This window comes from Myotis lucifugus, unplaced genomic scaffold (assembly GCF_000147115.1).
Source record: "Myotis lucifugus unplaced genomic scaffold, Myoluc2.0 scaffold_178, whole genome shotgun sequence".
In the NCBI taxonomy this organism is placed as follows: Eukaryota; Metazoa; Chordata; class Mammalia; order Chiroptera; family Vespertilionidae; genus Myotis; species Myotis lucifugus.
The window spans coordinates 839,023-852,203 of NW_005871226.1; the positions used below are offsets into that span (position 1 = coordinate 839,023).

A 13,181-nucleotide genomic window follows, 5' to 3' on the forward strand; every position below is an offset into this window, starting at 1 on the left:
TCGGTCGCCCCGAGGCCAAGGAGTGTGACCCGGCCGTGTGTAACGGGCGGCGCTGCACCCCGGCACCGGCCAGTGCGTCTGCACGCCGCCTGAGTGGGCGAGCAGTGCCAGCATTGCGGGGGCCGCTTCAGGTGAGTGGAAGGCGGTGCCGGAGGGTCGGGCCCAGCCCGGGGTGCGGGCTCGGGGGCGCTCGAGGCGGCTGCAGGCCCGAGGGGGATGCCAGACGGAAAGTGGGGAGGCCGGGCCGCCCCACGGTGTTGGAGGACCATTTGCTTCCGGGGTGGTGGTCGTCTGGGGCCTGGGGTCTTCCTGTACCGGGCGATGACAAGGTTCGAGGCGGAGGTGGGGGTACCCCGAAGGGGTTGGGGTGCGGCGAGCCACCTGGGAACAACAACAAAAAAGCTTAGGGTCCCCAAATGTATCAAAGGCCGTCTGTGACACGGGGCCTCTTGGGGATAATCGAGGTGTGAAAGGAAAGGCGGAAAGGGGAGCCAGTCTTACCTACACGCTCGGTTCCGACAGCCCCTTGTCCCCAGGGCCTGCTGAGCCCCCCGACTGCTCGCGGGGAGGCGGCGCTCTGCACGGAGAGGGCCCTGGACGCGATTTGTTGCTGGAGGTAGGAAGGGCAGGATTGCGAGGTATTCGAGATAGAAGAACCAATGGTTGCTGGCTAAAGGAAAGTGAGGAAACCAGCCCTTTGAAGCTCCCTGGGAGCAGCAGACTGGAACACGGTCTGTCTGTCTGTCTGTCTGTCGGTCGGAGAGGGCATCAGAGGAGGTTCCTGTTGGCCCTGATTTCTGGGGACTATGGAGTTCTGAGTTGGCCTGGTTCAGGGCAGTACCTCTTGGAGAGATCACTCATTAATTAATTAGTAGTTATCTATTATTTGCTTCAGTTGTGCAAGGATTTCCAGATAATGCATACAAATAGATTAGCCAGACTTTGGCCTAGTTCACAAGGCGTTTGGGATATAGCAAGAACAAGACATGTACACAAATAGCCCTAGTCATAGGGGGGCTACGGAGGCCCGCATGCCGTTGGTAGTTATTTACTGAACACTTAAAAAAAATCATCCTCGCCAGAGGATATGTTTTTATTGATTTTAGAGAGACAGGAAGGGTGAGGGAGAGAAACATCAATGTGAGAAACATCGATCGGTTGCCTCCTGTATGCGTCCCAACTAGGAATGGAACCCACAGCCTAGGTAGGTATGTGCCCTGACTTGGAATCCAGCCCGCTACATTGGGTGTATGGGATGTGGCTCCAACCAGTGGAGCCACCTGGCCAGGGCTCTATTGAACACTTTTGATCTCAGATGTGGAGGAGTGAGGAAATACGGAAAAACAAGATAGATAGGGTCCCTGCTTTCATGGATCTTACATTCCGGTCAGGAAACAGGCTGTTAACAAGTAACTGTATAATTGAAAGAAAAGACTTATCCAATAATCAGTTTAGTATTTTGCATAAGGCCGTGGAAGTGAAGAGCAGGGGACAAAGAGAGGACTTGATTTAGTTAGGAATGGGAAGTTTAGCGACTGAATAATGACTTTGAGTTGGAATCTGGCAAGACTGGGGAGATAGGCAGGGGCCAGGTCATGTGGATGGATCCCTGTTGGTTGGGTTGAGAATTTTGACTTTTAGCCTGTGAACAGTGGAATGGTCTTGTTTTCACGACATTACAGGCTTTTTAGATGGTAATGGTCTTGAGCAGGAATGGCCTTGAAGGCAAGGCTAGAGCATTTTGAATTTGGGGAGCTTCCAAGATCAAGTGAATGTATGGTTGGATCAGAGGAAAGTTCTTTCAAGTTCTGAAAATCTGGCATGCCATGGTAGGCAGCGGGGGACTGTAGTGTGGGGAGGGGGATGCAGAGCAAGATCAGTCTGTACAGAGTTAGTTGGTGGACTCACTTTAAGCATGAGCGATGGTGGGCAACTAGGTGGGAACAGTTAGTGTGGGTCAGGACAGCCCTAACCAGAGATAGGATATGAGATAGGTCCTGAGTGGTATTGTAGAGGTAAGTGACAGATCTTTCTTTGAAACTGATTTGCTTTTGGGAAGAGAGGGGGGGAATGCTGAGAGTAAGAAAACTAGATTCTATTTTGGGCTATTGAGAAGATAGTGATGCCATTAAGACACACAGGGACACAGGAGGAACGGACCGGAAATGTTTAATTTTGCACACACTGAGATGCTTTCAGGGTATCCAACTGGTAGGACAGGTGTAAGCATTCGAGTTATCTACATATGAAGGAGATTGCCAGGGAGAGAGAGCAGATCTGAGTGTTCACATAGCAAGTCCAGAGGATTAGAGAAGAATCACTTGTTATGGAGCACAGGCAGTCCTGACACTGGTTGTCTCGGATGGTGTCACACTTGAGTGAAGGGGCTCCCCTGGTTCTTGTGGACACTGCATTTGAGCCAGTTTGAGCTGGTGTCAGTGTCCTTTCCTTTGACTTTGATAAATTTTATTATATTTTGTGGGCTTCTGGCATTTGCATCTTTAGAAATGAAAGTGAGAGGAACTTATGTCTCTGACCTTTAAAAAAGCTTTTTAAGTTTTAGTTGAAGGATTATTTTTAGGGGAAGAGTGAAGTACTGGTTTTGATTATAGTGGTATGTATCTTGATTTAACTTATAAACCTCCTTCTTGTTAAACTAAGAGACATTAAAATGGAGACCTTTCTGGTTTGTATTGGCATCAAGTTGGTGTGTTTTTCAAAGCTTTTTAGTTCCATAAATCCCATGTTATAATTGCTATTATAAGGACTCGACTCTTTCATTAATTGAAAGGAATGTAGGATAATAAGAGGATTAGATTTTACTGAAGTTATCTCTGAGTGCATATTAAATACCAGGGACCTGGTCAAGCATTTTCTTATACATTGTTTCATTTAATCTTCAGGACAACTCTTACAGTATTGTGTAAAATTTGGATTTTTGTGTGGTTGTAGTTAGAATATCACTTGATTTTTTTCCCCAAATGAAAGATGCTACAAAAATGATTAATTGCAGAGAATAAATTTAATGGTGCCATTATAATAAAAATAACTGGAATCTTTGTGGATGATTTCTAAAGCAGTACCACTTTCATTCATTTTTATGTGAATCTTTATAATTCAGTGATCTTTTTTTTCTACTTGTGACATCACCATAGAAATATTTCTTTGGAGGATAAATATCAAGTTAGAGAATAAAGATATTAAGTCCATTTATGAAATTAATATGCATTTAATTTTTTAAAGTTCTTGCTATACAAAACTTTTGGGAGGATAGAATAGAATAACCTAGTGAATTGGAGCCTTGTAGTTACCCATGATGTTGAGCTACCTTCTATAGAAGAAAAAGAAAAGAAGTAGGCAGTTATTTAATACTAGAGGCCCGGTGCACAGATTCGTGCACTGGTGGGGTCCCTTGGTGTGGCCTGTGAGGATCAGGCCAAAACCGGCAGTCCAGCGCCACCTGCCACTCCTTTCTGCTGCTCCTGCTCATCCCGGCCCTGCTGTGCCTGCCACCGCTGCTCAGTAGGCTCGCTGCCTCTCTGCTGCGGTCTCCAGGCTGCAGTGGCCAGCTGTGAGCCCTGCGTCTGGCGCCTGTCAGTCAGCTGAGTGGTGCTCCCACTGTGGGAGAGCACTGACCAGCAGGGGGCAGCTCCTGCGTTGAGCATTTGCCCCCTGGTGGTCAGTGCTTATCATAGCAACCGGTTGAATGGTTGTTTGGTCACTTAGGCTTTTATATATATATATATATATATATATATATATATATATATATATATATAGATATATTCATTCTATATATATAAAAGGCTAATATGCAAAGTGTCTCTTGGGAGTTCAACCGGGAGACTGGGAGTTCAATCGCTCGCTATGATTTGCGCTGACCACCAGGGGGCGGTGAGGAACGAAGGAAGGCCCCAGCCAGCAGCCGGAAGGCCCCAATCGGCCCTGATCGCCAGCCAGGCCTAGGGACCCTACCCATGCACGAATTTCGTGCACCAGGCCTCTAGTGTGTGTGTGTGTGTGTGTATATATATATATATATATATATAGAGAGAGAGAGAGAGAGAGAGAGAGAGATCTGTTTTGTGCCTGGCATATACAGTAACTACTAGTAGTAGTCACAGCAGCAGCTATTACCATTTTTCTAGCATCCATTTTTTACAGGTGTTGTGTTAAGTACCTTTTAGGAATTACTCCTTGTAATCCTTAGATTAAAGGTATTCCCATTTCATAGGTGAGTATATATTGAAATTACTTGCCCAACTTATAAACAATTGTGGTTTGAACTCAGGCCTTGTCTAATTCCCAAACCCTTGCTTTCCATTGTACCATTTGACCTTTCATTTTTATCTGAGTCCAGTCACCTTTTATGAACATTCTGTGGAAGGGCTGACCTAAATCCTTTGAGAAACACCTTGAGCTTCTTTTCCAACTTGGGCCTGGTAGAATGGCTCCCATAAGAAGGGTGGAGAGTAGAAGAAAGACCGTTCTGCCATCAACAAGGTAGTGACCAGAGAATATACTATCAATAGTCACAAGCCCACCCATGGAGTGGGTTTTAAGAAGTGTTCCCCTCAGGCTTAAAGAGATTGGGAAATTTACCATGAAGGAGATGGGAACTCTAGATGTACGCATTGACACCAGGCTCAACAAAGCTGTTTGGGCTAAAGGAGTAAGAAATGTCCCATACTGTACTCAGGTGTGGTTGTCCAGAAAATATAATGAGGATGAAGATTCACCAAACAAGCTCTATATGTTGGTTACCTAAGTACCCATCCCCACTTTAAAAAATCTACAGTTAATATGGTTGAGAACTAACTGCTGATTTTAGAATAAAGTTATAAAACTGGCCCCCAAAAGTCATTTTTGCCTATATGACTGCCATATATCTTTTGTCCTTCTGTTTCTCCTAAACTTTATTGTCTTATTTTCTACTGTTTGCTGGGTATCTTTACTGGGATCTTTTAATGTCATCTCAGAATGAGCCATGTGTAAGACCAAACTTCTTATCCTCATTGAAATAATAGTCTTTTCCTTTGCACTTTCTTATTTCAGTAGCAAATCTGACTTTAGATAAACAACAGTCAATATTTAAGAGTAATTCATTGCTCTTTCTTCTCTCTTTTCTAAAGTCTTAGAAATTTTTCATTTCCATTTCTCCTGTTGCCATTCTAGTGTACCTGGTCCTTTACCTCATTGCTAACCTGCCTCTGTTACACCCTGACTGGTCCTCTTGCACTTCCACAGTCCATTCTACACTTTGTCACATAATCCCCTGAAAATATGTGTCACTATCTAAACCTCTTTTTTTTCACTCCTCTTAACTGTAAATTGACTGTCAACAGAAGGCTCCCACTGCCCTATACACTGTCTTTTTTCCTAAACAAATTCTTCCACTTTATAGTTTTCCTGCATATTTGTTAATTCAGCACTATTCCGCCTCCCTGCCCCACATTCTTCTCTACTTATATAGATTCTATCCCAAGGCCCATCTTCAGTTCTCTATAATCTATAATAGCAAATTCTCCAAAATCATACCTGTTTATCTTCTTTTGAGATGAGTTATCAACCCGTTTAATTCATGGGTAGCTACCGAATGAGTGATTATTATGTATTAGGTTATGTGCATGCCTTGAACATATGAATGTAGGTAAGAATCATGCCCTGCTTTCCCATTGGAGAGCTCATAATTCTGAAAAGCAGCTAAGTGCACAGGCAATCGGAAATTAATAATAAAAATACAGGCAGGATGTGGTGCCGGGTTAATATGTGGTGGAGAGACTAACCTTTTGAGGGCTCAGGTGGAAAGTATACAGAGAAGAAGACATTTTGGACGGATCTGAGAAGTTTAGTGTGAATAGTGAAACATGAATACTAGTGGGGGAGAAGGGCATTTCAGAAGGAGCAAAGAGCTTGTGCAAAGACAGAATCAGGAACTGTTAAACACTTATTAGGGTATTAGTTTCCTAGTTTTGTGGTAACAAAGTGTTACAAAATGGGTGGTTTAAAACAACAGAAATCCAATTGCACAGTTCTGGAGGTCAGAAATCTGAAATGAAAGTCTTGGTGGGGCCATACTTTCACTGAATAAGGGAGAATCTGTTCCTTGCCTTCCTCTTAGTTTCTGGAATTGCAAGCAACCCTGAGCATTCCTTGGCATGCAGGTACATCATTTCAGTGTCTGCCTCCATCATTTCATTCTCATGACATTCTCCCTGTTTGTCTTCTCTTTTTATAAGGATGCCAGTCTTATTGGATATATGGCTTGAGTACATTTTACTAGTAACTTGAGTACATCTGCAAAGACCGTTTGTACATGAGGTCACATTCACATGTACTCGGGGTTTAGGACTTCAAAATATTTTTTTTTTGTGGGGGACATAGTTCAAACCACAACACTTAGAGAATTAAACATAGATAGTTGTTAGAGTATAACTTGTGAGGGGTGCCTTGGAAGGTGATAATGGCTTTCCCTCTGCCTTTCCTAAAACCTTCAGCTTTAGGGTACATCCTTGACCTCGCTAAGCCATCAGTTCATTCCAGTCTCTGGCTGCAGTGATTGTTTTGAGGTAGGCAGTAATCTAAGATGACTCAATCAGAGTGAATCTCAGAACTTGCTAGAGGCCTCTCGGTGGGTGTTTATGAAGCAGATGCTTTGTCATCTGCCCTCTATGTGGTGAGGCTGTGGAACCTACAACTATCACAGCTGGCAGCATTGCTGTTGTGATAGGAGCCCACCTGAGGTCTGAGCAACTCCTAGAGGAGGGAGGATGTCAGAGAAGTGGAGTTGGAGACCTGATGACTCTGAATTTCTGGATCAAGACTTGCCTGAATGTACTTTTCAGTTTTGTGAGGTACTACATTTCTTATGCCAGTTAGTGTTGAATTTCCTGTCCCTTACAATATAGAATAATTTCTAACGTGCAGAGGGACGTAGGGCCAGATCATGAAAGTCTGTATATTCCATACCAAGGACTTTGGGCCTTATGCTTTTGGTTGATAACATGGTCTAAATTCCTGATATTTTCCTCCCAAGTCTTTCAATGTTCCAATTTTGATGGGCATATGATCTGAACCCTAAGTTACCATAGCCAATAGTTGTAGCTTGTTTCTTTGATACTGCTTAACTGGGATTGCCAACTACCAGCTGGAGATGAGACTGTTCTCACTGCCTTGTATCTCAGCCCTGTTAAGCCAGTTTTATAGTTGAGGGCTCAGTAATTGTCATTCTGTTTGTAAATTGTATTGGATATGATTTCTGTCTAAGTTCTTTTAGTGACAGACACCCAACTTATACAAGCTTAAGAGAAAAAGATGAGAGATTTACTGCTTGTTTTTAATATGTTTTTATGGATTTCAGAGAGGAGGGGAAAGGGAGAGAGAGAAACATCGGTGATGAGAGAGAATCATTGATTGGCTGTCTCCTGTACACTGGGGATCGACCCTGCAACCTGGGCATCCTCATGGTTCATAGGTCAATGCTCACCCACCGAGTCACGCTGGTCAGGTGAGATTTACAGGTTTATGTGACAGAAAAGTCAGTGGGAATATTGTTGGCTTCATGCATGGCTGAATCCAGTGGACCAGTTGTTCTCACTCTCTCCATCCCTTTACTTTGCTCTGCTTTTTACCGGCCTCACTCTCAGGAAGGCTAAGTCAAACTGGCTTAGCATCCTCCTGAGTTGAGTACCTGCTCTGGGAGTGGAGGATGAAGTTCAGCTTCATTAGATGGCATGAATTGAGAAAGAGGAGCAAGGAAGGAGAAAGGAAAACACATGTTATGTTACCAGAAAGTGGGGCCACTGCTGGGCAGGTGAAAACAGTGACATTGCTGTGTATTCTTAGAACCTGCCATTTGGTGAATACTAAGTATTGATGATGAAAATTGGGAATATTCTGGAAAATATTATAACAAGTAACAAAATGCTGATCTCCAGTTTACTAGGAATTCACTCTATCATTACAGGGATTTGTGAGAGACCCTTTAGGTAGAATGCATTATACTGGCTCTTTGAGATTACTACAGTGAGGATTGTCCTGTGTTGAGTTTCAATCTAGTAGAGCCAAGTCATTGAATGGCAGTTATTCATCTCCTGATTTTGTAATGGGGGAACAGAGAGGATGATGGGAGGAAGCAAACAAATATGTGCACATTGTGTGAAATTATGCTATATTGGGAGCATATAAACTTTATATAAAATATAAAACTTAACTTTATATAAAATACTTACATAATAGACATTTAAAGGTTTTGGTTGATTCCTGGAAGATAGAGTTTATTTATCTGAAAAGATAATATATGGTTATTGAGTAAAAAGAAAAGTTGAGCATGAATGTCTTAATATATGTCTGAAAGCAGATATCTGACATTTAAACTTTATCTCTGCAAAAGGTTCCCAAGATGAGCAAATATTTTTTTATTTACTATAGTATAGAGGACAGAAATATATAGGAGAAAAGCAGAGTATGTTTATGGTCTAAACATTTTTTTCTAACTATGATTAACTGATTCAATAAATTTATAGGTTATCTTTATCTTGAGAATTAAATATAAAAGTAGTTACCTGGAACTGTGGCTGAACAATATGAAATCATACTATTTTCTCTCTTTCACACAATCTTGTTTCTAAAACTGAAATGAAACTGTAGTACTTTTTAGAATAATTGTATCTGAAAATTTATCAGCCACTAATCTGTTATGAAACTTGTTTCTTACTTCTGTGATTTCCCAAACGCATTGTGGCAAAAGTGACTCACATTCCTACTAGTATATCATGTACTACTCTGATCCTTCATTTTGTTACTTTCTTCCTTTCATTTTCCCTTTTCCTCCCTATTCTTTCAAACTAGCCCTTTATTATTAGCCTTTTTCTAATTTTTTCTCCTTAGGGCGACCTTCTTATATTTGCCTTGTTTTTTTCTTTCTCCTTGTTTTAGTGATGTCATATCCCTTTAACTGCTTTTCTTTTAGCACTTGAAAGCCTGCTTTCATTTTTATCTTTTCAATTTTTAATTTAAGTTTTCTGTTTTTTCAAGTTATATTTTGAATGAACTTCAACTCTGTTTAGTTTTAAAAATATGTTTTTATTGATTTTTTTTTTTGAGAGAAAAGGAGAGGGATAGAGAGATAGAAACATTGATAAGAGAGGAACATCATCTATCAGCTGCCTGCACGCCCCCTACTGGGGGTGGAACCCGCAATCTGGGCATGTGCCTTGATTAGAAATCGATCTGGCAATCCCTTGCTTCCTGGGTCGATGCCCTACTGCTGAGCCACACCTTTCGGGCCAACTCTAGCTATTTATTTATATGTTTTCTCATCTAGAATTCTGTCTTTCACTTATAGAAATTAATTTTAGTCATGGTTGAATTTTCGATGGCTGAATTTATTCTTTTAGAAATTGAGATTAACATTGTACAGTAATTAAGTTGAATGAATTTTTTAAAAAATATATTTTGATTTTTTACAGAGAGGAAGGGAGAGAGAGAGAGAGCCAGAAACATCGATGAGAGAGAAACATCGATCAGCTGCCTCCTGCACATCTCCTACTGGGGATATGCCCGCAACCAAGGTACATGCCCTTGACCGGAATCGAACCTGGGATCTTTCAGTCCGCAGGCCGACGCTCTATCCACTGAGCCAAACCGGTTTCGGCTAAGTTGAATGAATTTTAAAATTATTTCCTCTTGGTCCTTTTTGCATTCTAATTAAGAATTTTCTCATTTGTTTATTAATAAAGCTAACCATTAGGGGCTGGCATTTTATCAGCTGCTGTTAAGTCACACAAAAGTCACCTCTCTTCACCAGTGTTTCCTATATTTTTGATTCACAGATCCTTTTGGAAAAATGTATACTCTTATGGACTCTCTTATAAATTAAAAGGTAATCTTTAAAAATGAATCCTGTTTGTTTTTTTTAAAATCCTTACTCAAGGATATGTTTTCTTTTTCAGGATATGTTTTCTTTTTCCTTTTTAGTTAATTTTTAGAAAGAGAGGAAGGGAAAGAGTGAGAGAGATAAACATCAATGAGAGAAAGAAACAGTGATTGGTTGCCTCCCATATGTGCCCTGATGGTATCAAACCCTCAACCTAGGTATGTGCCCTGACCAGGAATGGAACCTGCAGCCTTTCAGTGTATAGGACGATGCTCCAAACAACTGAGCCACCCAGCCAGGGCTAAAAAATGCACCCTGTGTTTTTTCTTATTGTTGTTAATCCTCACCTGAGGATATTTTTTCCACTGATTTTATTTTTATTGTTTTTATATTTATTGATTTCAGAGAGGAAGGGAGAGGGAGAGAGAATCATTGAGTAGTTGTCTCCTGCATGCCCCCTACTGGGCATCAAGCCTGCAAACTGGGCATGTGACCTTGACTGGAATCAAACCCAGGACCCTTCAGTCCACAGGCTGATGCTCTATCCACTGGGCCAAACCAGCTAGGGCTCCATTGATTTTTAGAGAAAGTGAAATGGAGGTAGAAAAGGGGCGGGGGTGGGAGAGAGAGAGAGAGAGAGAGAAGAGAAAAGAAAAGAAACATCAGTGTGAAAGAGACACATTGATTGGTGCCCTGACCAGGGCCAGGGCCAGGGCCAGGGATTGAACCTACAACTTAGGTGCATGCCCTTGACCGAGAATCAAACCCAGGACCCTTTGATGCATGGGCTGATACTCTGACCATTGAGCACACCAACTAGGGCTGCATCCTGTTTTTTATAAGATACTTTTAAATAGAGTAAAAAGTAATTTTTTAAAAATCATAACATAGATTTGAAATATAATTTGTAATGACATTCACAATATAGAAAATTTGACCTTTTCCCTGTTTAACATGTTGGTACATGTTTAATGTATTTTAAATTAATGTGTAAGGAAAAGCATGATTTATACACAAATAAAAAATGACATTTAATTTTGGGATCAATGTATATTAAAATAGGGATTTAATTTGACTCTGTACTATAAAATTAGACAAATTTCCCCTCCTTTTGTTTGATATTCATGCATTTGTGCTTTAAAAATTATTTCTTAGCATTTTTTTGTGTTTTGTTTCTACGTCATAAAATAATAGTGGTTTTCAGCTATTTGTAGGCATTTCTCTGCAAATAGCATGGTTCCTGTATGGATTTTTTTTTTTCCAAAATTGAATAAAAAGGCCGAACTGGTTGTAATTGTTACTTAATTTTCCCCTTTTAACAATGGGATTTTTGAAGTGCAAAGGGCATCTTGCAAAGCTGGATTTTGATTAGATTTGACAAGTTAATATTGAGGTAAATTTGTAAATAGAGATTAATTTTTTTGCCCTTCCATGACTCATATTTTTAAAAAAATATATTTTATTGATTTTTTACAGAGAGGAAGGGAGAAGGATAGAGAGTTAGAAACATCGATGAGAGAGAAACATCGATCAGCTGCCCCCTGCACACACCCTACTGGGGATGTGCCCACAACCATGGTATATGCCCTTGACCGGAATCAAACCTGGGACCCTTGGGTCTGCAGGCCAACACTCTATCCACTGAGCCAAGCCAGCTAGGGTTCCATGACTCATATTTAAACATTGTGTCTTATGCTTTTCTTTTGTAACATCATTTAGACCACTGGTTGAATAACATTGAGCAACCCTGGCCAAGTAATTGTTTGCTTTAAAGCAGTCATGGGTTTGCTGATTCAGTCTCTGTGGACCGACTTTAACTTCCTTTTAATATAAAATATATCAAGCCTATGGAAGAAATACAAATAATAAAATGAATATCTTTGTACCTACAAACTAGCTTTGCTGAATTTTCTTCATAGTAATATTATTACTCCATAATAATATAAATATAAATTATGTAATATAGAATATTACAGATACCAACCAAAGTTCCTGTGTTACCCCTCCCTAATCCTGTTTACCTTACTCTCTCCCCAGAGATAGGTAGTATGATGTAGTTGATGTGTATTGTTTCCCTTGCATGCATGTTTCTAGTTTTACTGCAGACACACACATACACACATACCAGTATACTGTTGTTTCCAAAAAACAGGTCATGTTTTTCAAACTTTATAAAAAGTAAACATGCTTTTCTTACCATAAAATACATTTTTTGATGCTTCTGAGATTAATATTTATGTTCATAAATGTAGTTTTACTAGATTCTAGCTATATTCATTACAGAATTCCAATTCATTCATTATCCTGCTGATGGTCATTTAGATTTTTCTAATGTGTGCTGTTACAAATTGCTGTAATTCACACTTTACATATCTCTTTGTGGATGCATGTATGGTTTTTCTCTAGAATAGTCGTTTTTAAACTTTTGAAGCACCCAAAATAATTTAAAAATTTTATTTACTTCCTTGCATACGTTTAGGTTGACATACAGATAATTTATACAATTATAAAAATGTATTTACATAGTTGCAAAGAATATCATTTTTGGTATAGTGTAGAGTTATTGAAAAAGGCCCATTATATTACTTTTAAAAATTTATTGAGTAGAATTCAAATTCCATAGTAGTTTGGTAACCATTCTCATTCATTTAAAAAAGATGTTTTGTCTTTATGTTGTTCTTTTTTTGGCTTAAATTCTTATTTTTATTCTAATTCACTCATGTAATTTCCTCCCCTGGATTATGAATTCTGTCCAGTGATCTGGATGTTACCTTTATTTGCTTTTTCTTGCCTTTGTTTATTAGTAATTTTTCTTTCCTTTTTATTGATTTACTAGAGGCCCAATGCATGAAATTTGTGCAAGAATAGGCCTTCTTCTCCTGGCTGCCAACACTGGCTTCCCTTCGGGACCCGGGCTTCCCTCATAGCCCCGGCTTTGTCTGGAAGGTCGTCCGGAAGGATGTCCAGTCTCATTAGCATATTACGCTTTATTATTATAGACAGGAGTTCTGGATATTCATCCTGGGATTATATATGCAGCAATAATCTCCTAGTGATTGACTTTTTAAATTTTATTTCACAATTTAACATTTTTACCTATAGCCCTGACCAGTGGTGCTCAGTGGTTAGAGTGTCAGCACATGCACCAAAGGTTCAGGGGTTTGATTCCTGGTCAAGGGCATGTACCTGGGTTGCAGGTTCGATCCCTGGCTCCTGATCATAGTGCATGCAGGAGGCAACCAATCAATGTTTCACATCTATGTTTCTTTCACATTAATGTTCTCTCTCTCCCCCCTCCCTCCTT

The 13,181-nt window shown here is 40.3% G+C and overlaps 1 protein-coding gene across 1 annotated transcript in view; it reads left to right on the forward strand.

Moving 5' to 3' along the window:
* ATRN (attractin) overlaps positions 1–13,181 on the forward strand; it is a 145,714-nt gene that overhangs the window by 1,195 nt on the left and 131,338 nt on the right. The window contains exon 2 of the mRNA XM_023760305.1: positions 95–131. Coding sequence (XP_023616073.1) covers positions 95–131 — 37 coding nt within the window. The remainder of the gene's footprint in view (positions 1–94; positions 132–13,181) is intronic.